This window comes from Seriola lalandi, unplaced genomic scaffold (assembly GCF_002814215.2).
Source record: "Seriola lalandi dorsalis isolate HSWRI2012SDOR001 ecotype SW California unplaced genomic scaffold, Sedor1 jcf7180002054256, whole genome shotgun sequence".
Taxonomy (NCBI): Eukaryota; Metazoa; Chordata; class Actinopteri; order Carangiformes; family Carangidae; genus Seriola; species Seriola lalandi.
Window position 1 is genome coordinate 1,733,890 of NW_019524809.1, and position 16,477 is coordinate 1,750,366.

The window sequence follows — 16,477 nt, forward strand, 5'->3', positions numbered from 1 at the left end:
ATAAAGTCTTTAGGAATAATTATTTTTTGTGAGTTTATGTTCTATGTAAAGAAAATGTCATCCTGAATGACACTTGATTTCAGGAAACAGCGCTGCTGTTGTGAGATTAACAACATCTGCAGACGGTCTTTCTTCAGAAGTCAAAAGGTTTTCACTATCCAGCTTCACCTGAGGGTGCCCTCAGTCAGTAACCACATTCATTAGATGTTTATTTAGCATATATATATAGCTAAACTTCCATTGGGAGTGATGGCTGCACTTAGTAGTTTGAAAAGGCCACTAAAGCGCAGGTAAAAAGTTATAGTTAGAATGACAAAACACAACCTGAACGCTGATCTACAAATAAAGATTGTTATTATTGTTTAGCCTATATAAACATTTTATGGAGTGATAAGAAACAAAACTAATCTAAAATTTAATATAGCATATATTCCTTTGAAAGACTGCGGCCCTCGGCTGTGTATAATACATGTTGCCAAAAATGATGTCTGGATACTGAATAATTCGCTTCACTGTAGCAAATTCGACAGTTTACTACGTCAGAGGAGTACCTGAACACGTCACGTTGTCCATCCGGGTCACTTGGAGTTTCCGCTAGCTAGCACCAGTCAGTGATCTTTTGCAGTGTGTGACACACATAAATAAAAACAAGGTTTATGCTGAAACCAAAAATACATTTGTGGGGTTTTTCTATTGGCCTCACAAAGCAGACCGACGGACCGGGGGAAATATGTTTACAAAATAGATTTTAGTTAACGTATTATAAGTTATTTTTTGTAGCTAACATTGAGCTAACTTACTTTGAGTAGGGTTAGCATTCAGTAGATATATCAAGCTGGATAAAACCAAAGCTTACGAATCTGAATAGGAGTCACGCAAGGTAAGTGCATGTTGCATTTATGCAATTTCTGATATTTGGTTTTCACTATATAACGGTAGGTAGTTAGTTAGCCAACTTTAGCCAACGTAAGTAGCGCCATATTTCTGTGCAGCATAGCTAATGTTAACGTTATCAGGGTTATATGTTATAAATCTTCAGGTCAAAATTATCAGTGAATTAGTTCACAATGAATTAGTTCACAATGAACTAATTCACTAATAATTGAGATTGAGATTGAATAACGATGTGACGGTACGTACACAACAAACAACTAACAAAATTTACAGTGTTAGCTACAATGATTGCCCATTATTATGATGCAGAAATAAACACTAAATCAACGGTGGGAAAATACTGACAACAATTCAGGGGCAACTTTAAGTAAGGCCAGTCCAGATGTCTGATTTTCCAGTCAGAAATTAAGATCAGAACATCTATGTGAGAGGAAACCAAGACAAGAGCAGGATTATCATACACCCACAAAAGAGAAAAATTCATGGCCATTTCTAGGTACAACATCAAATCACAGAAGTTGCACTGTTTAAAGACATATTTGTGTTTACAAATACATACTCATACAGTCCAGACCAAAGGTATTTATTTCTTCTTCAGGATCTGTGCTTCAGCACACTCAATTAGAAATAAAGTAATGGATGCTACATAAAAAGTTCAGATGCTTTGTATCTTCCCTGGTGTTGCTCTCCCAAGCCTTCACTGCAGTCACCTTCAGTTCTTACTGGTTGTGGGTCTGTCAGCCTTTAGTCTGGTCTTTAGCAAGTGAATGCAGCTCAATCAAATTGAAATCAGGTGATTAATTCGGTCTAAACTCGAGGATTTTACACTTCCTTACCCTGCTCTTTGGTTGCTTTGGCTGTAGGTTTAGGATTATTGTACTGCTGAATGATGAATAGTTGTCCAATGAGTTTTGATGCATATGGCTGAATCTGAGCACAGAATGCTCCTGTATACCTCTGTATACCTCATGTTGCTTCCATCAGCGGTTAAATCATAGCCACATGATAACCACTACTGTGTTTGACAATTCAGGTGGTGCCTTTTGGTCATGAGCTGTTCCTTTTTTCGCCAGACTTTCCTCTTTCAATCATTTTGATAGAGGTTGACTTTTATTTCATCAATCTATAGAACTTTGTTCAAGTACTCTGCCACTTTCTTTTTGTATGTGAACTTAAAACTGCATCTGCAACTAAATCCTTAGATGTTATGGTCCTGAAGTCTTGTCTTGATTGTTTGTAAGGAAATATGTAACCCTACATGATTTTGTGGTCAAGAGTTATGCTCCTCAGTTTACCAGGTTGTTTGTCATTTTTTCACATAGGAAACTATGCGCACCCACCTGCTTTTCTAGAAAGTACCCATCTATTGATTTTGTCACAACAATAACCTTTGATATAACTTCAACAACTCCACCTTAATCTAACTAGAAACTCTCAATCAGCTCAGAGCCATGTGTGAGCTCTTTTGTGCATAAGCTAAGGTTGAAACGACACACAACTCCTCAAGTAACATTCTGTAGTTCAGCAAGCAAGCAAGTAAAGTTTATTTGTATAGCACTTTTCCCAAGCACTAGTCACAAAGTGCTTCACAATCAAAATTAATTAAATCAAATCAAAGAATTAAAATCAAATTCATCAAATAAAAAACAAAAATAAACATATGAAAAACACATTTAGGACACTGGTTAAAAGCATAAAATAACACATTTTCTTAAAGCCTGTCTGAATAGATGGGTTTTCAGTTGCTTTCTAAAAGAGTCCACAGAGTCCAAGGATCTCTGATTTGGTGGGAGACTATTCCAAAGCTTGGGAGCTGTTGACTAGACAGCACAGTCACCCCAGGTCTAAGTGTCTAGTTACTTCTGAACCCTTTGAATTTAGGCACTATGTGTTCAGGGCTGTGTGTTACACATAGTTCTTTGTATTTTGATGTAAACCTACTCAAATAAAAGCTGAAACTTTAATGTAGTATCCATTATTTTATTTCAAATTGAAAGTTAAAGCACAGAACCTGGAGAACAAAACTTGTGTAACTACAAATACTTAAAGTCTGCTCTGTACATGCCAAAATCTCTCTCATCTTGTATGAGATAAACACAAGACAACTTATATTTGGTATAGTAATAAGTTTTCCGAGCAGAGATTTGAACCTTGATTTAGCCACACCAGTTGATACATAAACAGTATGTATGGATGCAGTATGGATGCATCACTCATGCATGATCATTCAGGGAACACAGTGATGTCTCACTAATGTTGAAAGTCACTTAGGATAAGAAGATGAACCAAATGCCAATACTGTCAATGTTATGTCTCATGACCCTTCAGGATGTCAGACTCTGACAGTGACGAGGATCAAGATCGCCCATTCTCTCTAACGGGCTTCCTCTTCGGAAACATCAACGAAGATGGGCAGCTAGAGGATGACAGTGTTCTGGACAATGTAGGTGTTTTAAAGATAGTTTCTACCACAACATTTAAGAGTAATTTTAATCAGTGTTATTTTGCATTGCATTTAAAATAAGATCATAATTTTCTATTGGAAATTATTATGCATCATATCCAATGTACAATATGTACAATGTAGGATGCAATTTTTGATGATTAACTCCTCAAACCTGCTCATTGAAATGTTCTGTTTTGTTTCTACCCTTTTTCCTCACCCCAGGAGTCCAAAAAGCATCTGGCTGGTTTGGGTACTCTGGGTCTGGGCTCACTCATTACAGAGATTACTGCTAATGAAGATGGTGATCAGGAGGAAAACAGAGACTCTAGTAGTGTGGATGCTGAAGGTAAGGGCAAATATATCATGGAACCTTGCATTAATGTAGCCAGAAACAGGATGGAGTAATATTTTGCCTCATTCAGGTTGGGTGAAAAGCACTGAGGATGCAGTTGATTATTCTGACATCAGTGAGGTTGCTGAGGATGAGACAAAGAAGTACCGTCAGGCCATGGGGTCTTTGAAGCCCAGCAGGAAAACAGGTGATCATTTTATAGCTCCCAAGAGTCATATTTATTTTAGTTTTTCTTGCTTACATTATTTTGTCTTATGTTTTATAAAACTTATTTGATTTTTAAAATTAAAAATATTTTTACCTTTAGAGAAATTAAAAAGGATTTTACAAATGTTACATACTTTTTAAATTCATTTTTATTCTTTTGTTTAATGTAAACCTTTTGATATTCCTTAATCCTAGATGATGAGGATGACTATGATGCTGACTGTGAGGATATAGATTCTAAGCTTATGCCACCTCCACCACCACCAAGTCTCCCTACATCTGCTAAGAAAGATGAATCCTCCTCTCAGACCACAACTGGTAAATACATGCTTACTCATAATTAGTCCCTGGGGAGGAATTGTGTTTGGCTCACCCCTTCCACAGATGTTTGCTGTTTACTGAGCTGTAACTTAGGAGTCTGTAAGAAAGTGAATTTGCCAAGGGTACTTCATGAGGGGCAATGTTATTGTCAAAGGTTTAGATAGCCTCTGAAAAACAGATTTTACACTTTATTATGAAGTAAATTCAATAGCAGATCAGACTTGGTTCAAGTATTGTAAATCACAAATATCTAATGACTAAGTTTGATTGTCTCTACTGCTGCTGTGATCTGTCATCCTAGTAGTCGGGGAAGAGGGCGATGGCATCATCTTGCCCTCAATTATTGCACCATCCTCTACGGCTGATAAGGTTGACTTCAGCAGCTCCTCTGACTCTGAGTCAGAAACGGACCGTCCCGGCCAGGGCTCCGGGGTCGGAGGATCCCCAGACAGGCTCAACCTCCCTCTTGCTGGCATCATGCAGAAGGATGCTGCCAAAGCACTGCCAAGTGTCACAGAGCTTTTCCCAGAGTTTAGGCCTGGAAAGGTAAAGCATCTTCACAGGCACTGAACTTTATCATTAGGCATACCAAAGGTTTATTTTATCATCATTATTTTAAAATCATGGAGTGCACTGACACCCGTTCTCTCTGCTGTACTGCTAGGTGCTTAGGTTCTTAAGGCTGTTTGGTCCTGGAAAGAGCATGCCATCAGTCTGGAGGAGTGCCCGTAGGAAGAAGAAACGGAAGCACCGGGACGCTCAGCCTGGCACACCTCCTCCAGAAGGAGAGCCCACAGAGCAAAACCAGGAGAAGAAGTCTGGATGGATTTATGAGTATGCAACTCCTCCACCACCAGAGCAATGTCTCTCTGATGATGAGGTAAATCTTTGTATGTTACATGCTATATCAAGCTCTCATAATATCACCTGCTACTTAAATAACTGGTATTCAATACTTTACATGCTTTTCTGCATTATCCAGATAACCATGATGGCTCCAGTAGAATCTAAGTTCTCACAAACTTGTGGCGATGGGGACAAGGAGACCGAGTCTCGACCTAAAGTAGCAGAATGGAGATATGGTCCAGCCCAGCTCTGGTACGATATGCTAGGCGTCCCAGAGGATGGAAGCAGTTTCAACTATGGCTTCAAGCTAAAAGATGAGCAGTCCAGTGAGCCTCAGATTCAGGAAACACCTAAAGAAATAACCGAGACTGTTCAGGAGGTACGCAGACATGAACACCTGTAGCCATCACAGTGAAATTATACTGATTGTGTTACTGATATTGTGTGTGATATATCTGTAGTTTCAGAGGCAGGACGACAGCAATGATGATGGTGATAATCATGATAATGATGATGGAGATGAGGACAGAGCTGCCCTTGAGAACGAGCTCTTCCTGATGGTTACTCAACTGCAATGGGAGGATGATATTATCTGGAATGGGGAGGACGTAAAACACAAGGGTACAAAGACTCAGCGAGCCAGCCTGGCAGGATGGCTACCTTCTAGTATGACACGCAACGCCAATGCTTACAATGCTCAGCAGGGTAAGATGCCAGGAAAAAATACACAATTCTAAAATTGTTAGTGTACAATGGTAACTGATGGTGAAGCAGCATGCTGTAATATTTCATGTGGGTAAAGGAAATGTAATAAGCTTTTTAATCTTACAGGGCTGTCAAGAAGTAATTCGCAATTGGTGCCACCTACACCTCCACCCATGCCCAAAATTTCTTCAATCTCTGGCTCAAAGCGGGAAAAAAACAACCATGATAATCAAGGTGAATTTATTTTTGGGTCAAAATGTAAGTAATCGGTTCACCAGACCTTTTCACCTTGAGCTAATTTCTCATTGTTTGTATTGTTTTCATTTGTGTTTTTTCTTCCGCAGCCTCTCAGGAAGAAGACTGTCCTTGGTTCTCCATTTTTCCCATTGACAATGAAGAGTTAGTTTACGGACGCTGGGAAGACAACATTATTTGGGATGACCAGGAGATGGATCACATGCTCATACCACCTGTTCTCACACTGGATCCCAATGATGAGAATATCATTCTAGGTATATAAAAAAAAAAAAAAATCATGTCGTTAGGCTGCATGTTCACTTTTGTTCTGCTTTATTCAAAATTGGCACCTTACACCTGCTAACCCACATCTGTTTTTTTTCTTTTATTGTGACACCTCCGAAACTGTTTCTTGTAGAAATTCCTGATGAAAAGGAGGAAACAACGTCACATTCCCCATCAAAAGAAAATAAAAAGGAAAATGCAATCAAAAAGAGCCGCATCCTATTGGGAAAGACTGGGGTGATAAAAGATGAGCCACAGCAGGTATAATGCTTTATCAGGGCAGGGGAATAAACATGTTTGATGATGAGAAATGGCAGATAAAAAGTAGTGCTTCTTCAATGGAAATATGGGGCATTTGAAAATCAGAAGTGGTAAAATATGTGTCTAATAAGGAAGGTCAAGGCTACATAATGAAGCAGCAAATATGTTTTTAAACACTAAATTTTAGTTCCGTTTAACCACCATAATGTGTCAGCAACAGCTATGACATTTTGGACTCAAAATTGTAGTTAAGCATTGCAGTTGAAAATAGAAAAGGTTTGAATGGCATCACATTCCTTTCTCTCAATTCAGAACATGTCCCAGCCCGAAGTGAAGGACCCCTGGAACCTTTCCAATGACGAGTTCTACTATCCCAAACAGCAGGGCCTGAGGGGGACCTTCGGCGGAAACATCATTCAGGTCAGCAGCCCCTGAAAATAAACATTGTGATGGAATTGTGACAAATAATATAGAGTGGACACACAGTGCCATGACCTGTGAAATGTAGAATGTCATGTAATTTGATTGACTTTTGTGTTTTTAACAGCACTCCATCCCGGCACTGGAGCTGAGGCAACCCTTCTTCCCCACTCACATGGGGCCCATGAAGCTTCGCCAGTTTCATCGGCCAACTCTGAAGAAGTACTCATTTGGAGCATTGGCTCAGCCAGGTCCTCATGCTGTCCAGCCGCTGCTTAAACACATCAAGAAGAAGGCCAAGGTGGAGCCCTGCTCAGCACAAGCATTATTATTCTTTGAACACACAGCTGCTTTTCTTCCATTTCTGGATCAATGTCAGCGGTGTATATGTTAATATTTTTTGTATAGATGCGAGAGCAGGAACGGCAGGCATCAGGTGGAGGAGACATGTTCTTCATGCGAACACCACAGGACTTGACAGGCAAAGATGGAGATCTGATCCTGGCAGAGTACAGTGAGGAATACGCCCCTCTGATCATGCAGGTCGGCATGGCCACTAAGATCAAAAACTACTACAAAAGGGTTAGTCTGGTTTTTGTTTCTCAATCTCACAACTTTGCATAGGCCTTTAAAAATCTTAGAATGCTGTAAATAGCATTTTAGAAGTTTTAGAAACTTACAAGAAAACTAACAAGAGTTGTTAGACTACATCATGGTGTTGTTACTGTATTCTTCAGAAACCTGGAAAAGATCCTGGAGCACCTGACTGTAAATATGGAGAGACTGTGTACTGCCACACATCCCCTTTCCTCGGTTCTCTGCATCCTGGACAGCTGCTCCAGGTCAGCACCGTCAATATTCAGATTAGGTATTTCTCATCGCTCGTATGTTATCATGGCAAATATGTGACATGTATTATTTTTTTCTTAGGCGTTTGAAAACAACCTTTTCCGTGCTCCAATCTACCTGCACAAGATGCCAGAGACTGATTTCTTGGTTCTCCGAACACGACATGGCTACTACATCAGAGAGATTGTGGACATTATTGTGGTTGGTCAGGAGTGCCCCTTGTTTGAGGTTCCTGGTCCCAACTCCAAACGAGCCAATACCCACATCAGGGACTTCCTTCAGGTATGTTTAATTTACTGACTTCTTCCACAAACTTTAGCTGTTGCTGTTGCAAATGCTGAACTGTCATGTCTGTATTCTGTAGGTGTTCATTTACCGCTTGTTCTGGAAGAGCAAGGATCGGCCCCGGAGGATCCGCATGGAGGATATAAAGAAAGCATTTCCTTCACACTCGGAGAGCAGCATCAGAAAACGACTAAAACTCTGTGCTGACTTCAAACGTACAGGTAGCTCTTGCTCATTCATTAAGTCTGCACCCTGTATTTTCACCATTCAGTGATCATCAATGTTGTTGGACAAAAACCTAACCTCGTTGTTTTGTATCAGGGCAATGTTGAGGTTATAAAGAGATACTGTGCTGTTTGAAGCTGCATGAGCTCAGCAGTGTGTGTGCACCTTGACTTGACAGATAGGAATCTGAGCAGGGACAGAGATTTTTACGCCTACTATGGATTTTATCCTGAAGGTAAGACGTAGTCTAAGGACAGTATGTGGACACGGGATACAAATGTTCAGTATTTACATAAGCAAATCAAGCAAGGGTTTGGAAACATGGAGAACAAGATTTGGTTTTGCTTATTCTACTGCATTCTGTGATCAAGAGTAAGATGGCAGGTAAGAGAACATTTCCTTGTCCACATGCCAGGGATGGACTCGAACTGGTGGGTGCTGAAGCCTGACTTCAGATTACCTACAGAAGAAGAGATCAGAGCCATGGTGTCTCCAGAGCAATGCTGCGCTTACTATAGCATGCTGGTGGCCGAGCAGAGACTCAAGGTAACAACCATGTTTCACACTAAATAACTTGATTCAGATGATTAAGATAAGTGAGTTTTGTGTCCACAGCTTCACTATAAGTTATTTAACTCCTTTAGGATGCTGGATATGGTGAGAAATCCTTCTTTGCTCCGGAAGAAGAGAACGAAGAGGACTTTCAAATGAAGATTGACGATGAGGTATTGATCCAAGTGCTTCCCAATTATGAAGTTAAGTGTTCTGGACTTGAGTTAACAAAAAGCAAAAAGACTTACACCACGCTGATCCTGTCTCACATCATAGGTGCGCACAGCTCCATGGAACACAACAAGAGCCTTCATCTCTGCCATGAAGGGGAAATGCCTGTTGGAGGTTACAGGAGTGGCTGATCCTACAGGCTGTGGAGAGGGTTTCTCCTATGTCAAAGTGCCCAACAAGCCAACTCAGCAGAAGGTCTGACTGGTTAAAGCAAAATTCTGCCACTCCATGTTCTGCTTTGTGTAGGTACAAAGGGTGAAAACTTTGGTCCTGTGTGGTGTTTCAGGATGACAAAGAGCCACAACCTGCCAAGAAGACGGTGACTGGGACAGACGCTGACCTGAGGAGACTCTCACTGAAGAATGCCAAGCAGCTGCTGCGCAAGTTTGGTGTTCCAGAGGAAGAAGTAAGAGCATGGTGATATGCAAAAACATGAAATTGATGTAGAAAAGTCTAGTGAGACTAGAGAATCCCATGTTTGATCTGCAATAACCATGACAACCACTAATCACAACAATGGATAACTTAAACTTGTCCATTCTCCTGTTTTTTTTTGTTTTTTTTTAATCATTCTCATTACAATATGTATGTAAGAAAAGCATGTGACTCTTCTGGTATGGTATGTTATGGTTTTTAAAAATGATTGTGTGTTTGTATGTGTGTTAGATCAAGAAGCTCTCTCGCTGGGAGGTGATTGACGTGGTCAGGACCATGTCTACAGAGCAGGCACGTTCAGGTGAGGGACCCATGAGCAAGTTTGCCAGAGGGTCTCGTTTCTCTGTTGCTGAACACCAGGAGCGCTACAAGGAAGAGTGTCAGAGGATCTTTGACCTGCAGAACAAGTGAGACTCTTATTTAGAGCTATATTTGTTATTAGAAATTCTGTCTGAGCACACTCGGAGTCATTGTCCTTGTTGCACTCCCTCCACAGGGTGTTAGAATCGACAGAGGTGCTCTCCACGGACACAGACAGCAGCTCAGCAGAGGACAGTGACTTTGAAGAGATGGGGAAGAACATTGAGAACATGCTGCAGAACAAGAAGACCAGCTCCCAGCTTTCCCGTGAGAGAGAGGAGCAGGAGAGGAAGGAGCTGCAGAGGATGCTAATGGGCGAGGAGAGTGACCGTGACAACAAAGGACGCAAGGAGCGGCGCAAAGGCTTGTGTACTTCTCATCCTAACTTCTCTCCATTCACTGACAACACGTGTTAACTGTGTAAAGTTGAAAAATCTCATGTCTCTCACTGTAAACATTATTTTCCTTCACTCTGTAGCCAGTTCCTTGTCCACCAGCTCACACAAGGACGACGATACGTCCTCTGTCACAAGCCTAAACTCTTCGGCCACAGGACGACGGCTGAAGATCTATCGCACCTTCAGGGATGAGGACGGCAAGGAATATGTCCGCTGTGAGACAGTACGCAAGGCATCAGTCATTGATGCCTACACCAGGATCAGAACCACCAAGGATGACGAATTCATGTAAGTCTCTAATCAAACTTGAAGCTTTTTTATCTTTACAGTTGTATTTGATCCTAGCTGTGTCTCATTGATGCAATAGAGCAACATATGTTTGAAAACAAACATTTGTTATATCATGTATTTACATTAAAGTAGTTGGCAAATACATACTTAAGTGTTAGTTGTAATTGTGTACCATCTAATGTTAACCAGCAGGTCAGCATAATGTTGGATTCTCTAATTGAGATTAATGGAGCTCATTAAGCAGAAAGCCAGAACCTTATGTCGTAGAAATGCCTCTAGATTAGGTGCGTTCAATCACCACAAATGAACCAGTGGATGTTAACCAGCCAGTGATGTTTATATTTGTGGCTGCAGACGAAAGTTCGCCCTCTTCGATGAGCAACACAGAGAGGAGATGAGGAAGGAGCGCAGACGTATTCAGGAGCAGTTGAGGAGACTGAAGAGAAACCAAGAGAAGGACAAGATCAAGGGACCCCCAGAGAAGAAGGCCAAGAAGGTCAAAGAGAGACCAGACCTCAAGGTAAAAGTAAGCTTGCTGATTCAATACTATACTCCTCTCTCCCTTTTTTCTTCATTAGCTTTTTAATGCCCAGCTAAATGAAAACCTCGGGCCAATTAGCTTTCTTTTGGTCATTTTGTAGTGTTGTTCTTTCAGCATTGTCATCATATAGCACAAGTACGTTATTTGTCGTGTTCCTTAATGTTTGCCTCTTTTCCCTAGCTAAAGTGCGGCGCATGTGGAGCCATAGGACACATGAGGACCAACAAGTTCTGCCCACTGTACTATCAGACCAATGCCCCGCCTTCTAACCCAGTTGCCATGACAGAGGAGCAGGAGGAGGAGCTGGAAAAGACCGTCATCCACAACGACAATGAGGAACTGATCAAAGTGGAGGGCACCAAGATTGTACTTGGCAAACAGCTCATTGAGAGGTAGTGGATTGTCCTTGTTCTTCCTGCCTTTATCATTTTCTTTACCTATCAGAAGTGCAGACTTTTCTAAACGGGATCTATGGACAGCAACAATCCCTCAAAAGTATTTCAGAGATTCTGAGTCAAAACTATTCCCTACAGTTTGTAACAATTTTTTTCTCTTACAGTGCTGATGAGGTCCGCAGGAAGTCTTTAGTGCTCAAGTTCCCCAAGCAACAGCTCCCACCAAAGAAGAAAAGACGTGTAGGCAGTGCTGTGCACTGTGACTATCTCAATGTAAGCAATGACGGTATACAGCTTGTTTTAACACTTTTTGAACTCAGTACCTTTAGCTGTTGTTTTCCATTGTTTCTGTTCACAGAAACCACATAAGGCCATCCACCGCAGACGCACTGACCCCATGGTGACCTTGTCTTCTGTGCTAGAGAGCATCATCAACGACATGCGCGATCACCCCAATGTAAGATCAGTGATGAAAACACTCATTCACCCCAACATTTCATTGTTCCCATACAAAGCTCTGCGGTCTTTTACTACCTTCACCTCTTCTACGTAGACATATCCATTCCACACACCAGTCAACGCCAAGGTTGTAAAGGACTATTATAAGATCATCACTAGACCCATGGACCTGCAGACACTGAGGGAGAATGTACGCAAACGGATGTACCCGTCGAGGGAGGAGTTCCGTGAAGCAGTGGAGGTTATCGTCAAAAACAGCGCCACCTACAATGGTACAGTTAAAACAACATATTTAACAAAAGGCTCAAAAAGTGAGTCATGTCGTACTGAGTCTTCAGTAAGACTTTTATTTTAAGCCTGTAGCAGCGTGTCAAGATGGCTTTCTGTTTTTGTTTCACCAGGGGCAAAGCATCCGATAACACAGGTAGCACAGTCCATGCTGGACCTGTGCGATGCTAAACTGAAGGAGGTGAGTGTGAATACAACTGTTTTGTCTTATTTCACCACTTCTCGTCATATTGTTTATTTTCATTTACTCTGAAACCTCTGTATGTATGTATGTGTGTGTGTCCAGAAGGAGGACAGGCTGGTGAGGCTGGAGAAAGCCATCAACCCACTGTTGGATGATGATGATCAGGTGGCCTTCTCCTTCATCCTGGACAACATAGTGACCCAGAAAATGATGGTGGTTCCTGATGTGAGTCACCTCTTCTTAGCATTTCTTTACCACAGTCACTGATTTATTTTTTGATCAGGTTAGATATTTTTTTAATACCTGAACAGGTTGCATTAAATAAAAGTAATGATTTGCAGCTCATTCTCAATCCCTCCCCTCTCTGTAGTCATGGCCATTCCATCATCCTGTCAACAAAAAGTTTGTGCCTGATTATTATAAGGTGATTGTAAACCCCATGGATCTGGAATCCATCCGCAAGGTGAGGGTCATACAAGGTGTAAACATTGAAACAAATATCCTCATTTGATAATTTTTTAAATCAGCAATGCAAAGAAATTTAACAGAAAATGTTCTTCTTTGTCTCTTTGTATTTCATGGATCAACAGAACATCTCAAAACACAAATACCAGAACCGAGATGCCTTCCTTTCAGATGTCAGTCTTATCCACACCAACAGCATCAAGTACAATGGTAAATAAATTAACATCACTGTTAACCAAACCAAACCTCTGCAGTCAGCGTCCCTTAAAAACTGTGTGAGTAACATCAAACAGATTTCTGAAGTTCAGTAACAAATACTTGTCTTTCACAGGCCCAGACAGTCCTTACACCAAGACAGCCCTGGATATTGTCAATGTGTGCAAGCAGACCTTGGCGGAGGTATGTTGAGTCTGATTCTGTGGGTTAAGGGGAAGAGTCATGACTATTTATGCAGTGAATTACACTGGGCTGGGATTTAACATATTATCAGAACACCTGCAAAGCAAAGCTGGGAACAGTGCAAAGGGATTTTAAAAGTGAAAATCTGTTGTTCTTTAACACTGTATATCTCTTTTGGGTCAAATTTGGAAAATTACAACAGCAAATATATACCAGCAGTATTTTCATGAGCAGGAAAAACACTGATCAGTGTATGAATTGCCTGTTTTTGTGTTTCCAGTACGATGAGCACTTGACCCAGTTGGAGAAGGACATCTCGACTGCTAAAGAGGCAGCTCTGGATGCAGCAGACTTGGAGAGTCTGGACCCAATGACTCCAGGGCCATACACACCACAGGTAGGAGAGCAGCGAGGACTCTGTTTTTATTTACTAGCTTGGCAATTGGTGGTTTCCAGGGTATCTTTCCACATTGACAATAGACTTAAGGCCTCTAGCTGTTTATGTGCCACACCAGGTAGTCAAAGCTTTTCTGCGTACAGTAGTATCCTTGCCACACCCTGCAGTGTTCTTCCTCCCCTAGTATTTTTTTTCTCGTTCTCTGCACTAACTCTCCTTTCTAGACTTTCATGTTTCCTCTCTACAATGTACTTTCTTCACTGTAGTGTCTTCTTTCTCCCAACCTGTTTTTCTCCTTCAATCCCACCGTCTTGTCCTGTCTCTCCATTTGTGTGTGCCACTCTGTGTGGGGTTGGCCAGCCTGCTGATCTGTTTGACAGCGGGGCTTCAGGGAGTCTGCCCAGAGAGCCCAGCAGCCTTTTCTCTGAGGGACCTCTAGTGGTTGCTCCAGAGAAGAGAGGGGGGCAGGTATGGAGAGAGACAGAAATAAGGCTTGCAACCACATGCCACCTCTCCTCAAACTATCCTCAGAGCACCAGGCCTGTTTACACACTTTGTTGTACCTTATGTACAAGCTCTTTCTTATAAAGAACATTACAGATAACTGATGAGAATTGTTATTTTGCTTCTTGCCTTCGTCATTTGGCAAGGGCGTTCTCAGACTTTTATGGTCCTATTTCTCAGGGACGCCACAGCAGAAGACCTGGGGAGGAAGAGTCAGATGTGGACATTGAAGGCTTTGAGGAGGAAGATGATGGCAAACCCAAGACTCCTGCTCCTGTAGGACATTGATTTTATGAAAAGTCATTGAGTTCTTATGAGGTCACCACTGACGTACATGTATAAATGAATGAAAATGCACCTTGCATATTTATATAAGTATATATATATATAGTACTATATCAGAATCCCCTCCCTCTATAGTCATTCCACTGCAACAAAGTAGACACATACATCCTCACCCCGAAGCAACTGATTGTATTGGGGCGATGCTTTATTAACAAATTCAGGAAATGGGTTTAATTCTTGCACAGTCTTAGGAAATGTGTAGATATGTTTTAACTAATCATTATTCTTTGATTGAATTTTATCTACATAATTAATTTGCTTATGGCTTTCTTAATTGCTTCTCGTTTGTCTGATCCATGTCTGTAGGCAGAGGATGCAGAAGGAGATCTTGAGGACGAAGATGATGAAGAGGAGATGTTACTGCCACCTCGCAGACGGGTGCACGACCAGGAGGAAGAAGAGGAGGAGGAAGAAGATGATGAAGGAAGATCGAACCGCCCTGCCCAAGCCAGCGTGCTGTACCAGGACCTGCTCATGTCTGATGGAGAGGATGACGCCAGTGAAGAGGAGGGCGACAACCCTTTCTCCTGTAAGTCCACCTGAGGTGGAAATGGGGTCTTTTAAAGCAGGACATGTTCACAGCTAAAGTAAAGAAACACAAGATCTTATGGAGATGAATATGGAAAAATTAAGTGAAATGTTCTCTTAATGGCATAAACATGGCATAAACGATCATTAATCATTCATATGTGAAGTCTATGTGCTTTGTGTTTGACATTTATGCTGATGCGTTGTGTGTCCCCTCCAGCCATTCACCTGTCGGAGAGCGGCAGCGACTCTGACAGAGAGGTGGATGTGCGACCTCCACCTCCACGGAGAGCTCAAGAGACAGCACGCATGGGTATGGAGCAGGATGAGAGCATGATGTCATACGATGGTGATGGACCTGATGAGCCTCACATGGAAGACAGCAACGTCAGGTACAACAGGCCCCGGAGTGAATACTACTAACTACTCTAATGCTTAAGAATAGATAAATTATATTATATTAGTGGACGCTTCCTTTCTGAATCAAATTTTAAAATGTTGTCACATGCATTGCTATATGCTGATGTAAGTCTTTAACACTTCTTTCTGACTTTCTCTGTCTCCTGTATCAGTTACGGCAGCTATGAGGAGACAGAGAGCCGCAGTCAGATGCAGCCTTCTAGCATGGGAAATGGAGAAGAATACGGCATCAGTGAGGAGGAGGAGGAAGATGAAGAAGATGAAGCACGGAGGAGAGGACCAGCTGTGCTCTCCCAGGTCCAACTAAGTGAAGACGAGGAGAGCGAAGAGTTCAGATCTATCGGGGGAGACAGCGACATGGACTCTGACAACTAGTGAACTTTTTTGTTGTTCTTTTTGTTTTCTATACACAGTATCAAGGAAACATTGTTTTAAAATCGAGAAATTCAGATTTCTCAGGTAAATATTGTACATTTTTCTAATTTTGTAAATGATGGTTTATGTTTATAGCTTTCTTATGTACTGTTAGCTCTGTTGTGCCTCTAGGGTACAGCACAACACATTCTAAATTTCAATTTGCCTTTTATATGTGCATCATGATGTATTTTGACATGGCAGTTTGTGTTTAGTTGTTTTGTACTGCTTTAACACATTCATATCCTGCGCTCATAAAAAGCTTAGCAACTCTGTTGGTTCTCCCCACTGCCAATTTAAAAAATAGAATAAACTGAATTACAGGCACCATCTCTTTTTCTCAGATTTTTAAAGAAAAATCTATTTGTATATGTCTACATATTCCTCTAATCTGTCTACATTGGGATGAAAGATGCACAGCACTTGTGACGAGCTCAGGTTATTTTGTCATAAAAGCGACGAAAGTGCAACAGGTTTTGTGCTCAAAGTGCATTTTGTGCAGGTGTGACAAAACACAAGGCTTATAATATCTCAACGA

The 16,477-nt window shown here is 41.4% G+C and overlaps 1 protein-coding gene across 10 annotated transcripts; it reads left to right on the top strand.

Moving 5' to 3' along the window:
* The first annotated feature begins 582 nt into the window (after window positions 1-582).
* taf1 (TAF1 RNA polymerase II, TATA box binding protein (TBP)-associated factor) lies at window positions 583-16,413 on the top strand. Of its 10 annotated transcripts, XM_087173581.1 has the most exons (42): window positions 583-880; window positions 3,223-3,337; window positions 3,563-3,686; window positions 3,763-3,879; window positions 4,095-4,217; window positions 4,525-4,766; window positions 4,885-5,100; window positions 5,203-5,445; window positions 5,528-5,771; window positions 5,898-6,005; window positions 6,116-6,283; window positions 6,427-6,554; window positions 6,867-6,974; window positions 7,102-7,275; window positions 7,383-7,556; window positions 7,712-7,816; window positions 7,905-8,105; window positions 8,188-8,329; window positions 8,512-8,568; window positions 8,749-8,879; window positions 8,978-9,058; window positions 9,162-9,311; window positions 9,403-9,522; window positions 9,783-9,958; window positions 10,048-10,280; window positions 10,390-10,597; window positions 10,955-11,126; window positions 11,322-11,533; window positions 11,701-11,809; window positions 11,895-11,993; window positions 12,090-12,267; window positions 12,397-12,464; window positions 12,570-12,692; window positions 12,838-12,930; window positions 13,058-13,142; window positions 13,264-13,331; window positions 13,612-13,728; window positions 14,089-14,196; window positions 14,413-14,508; window positions 14,884-15,106; window positions 15,326-15,497; window positions 15,678-16,413. In XM_087173581.1, the coding sequence occupies exons 2-42, from the start codon at window positions 3,224-3,226 to the stop codon at window positions 15,898-15,900; spliced, it is 6,033 nt and encodes a 2,010-aa protein (XP_087029707.1). In that variant the 5' UTR covers window positions 583-880; window position 3,223; the 3' UTR covers window positions 15,901-16,413. The 10 variants fall into 10 exon arrangements, with proteins under 10 accessions (XP_087029707.1, XP_023260507.1, XP_023260510.1 ...); XM_023404739.2 differs by lacking the exon at window positions 8,512-8,568 and having other exon boundaries at window positions 4,522-4,766; window positions 5,898-6,029; XM_023404742.2 differs by lacking the exon at window positions 8,512-8,568 and having other exon boundaries at window positions 4,522-4,766; window positions 5,898-6,029; window positions 10,955-11,120.
* Window positions 16,414-16,477: the final 64 nt, after the last annotated feature.

Coding starts and splice junctions, on each gene's coding strand:
- taf1 (XM_087173581.1), top strand. CDS start 3,224: ATGTCAGACTCTGACAGTGACGAGGATCAAGATCGCCCATTCTCTCTA. Junction 6,006..6,115: donor AAACAACCATGATAATCAAG/GTGAATTTATTT, acceptor TTTCTTCCGCAG/CCTCTCAGGAAGAAGACTGT. Junction 15,498..15,677: donor ATGGAAGACAGCAACGTCAG/GTACAACAGGCC, acceptor CTCCTGTATCAG/TTACGGCAGCTATGAGGAGA.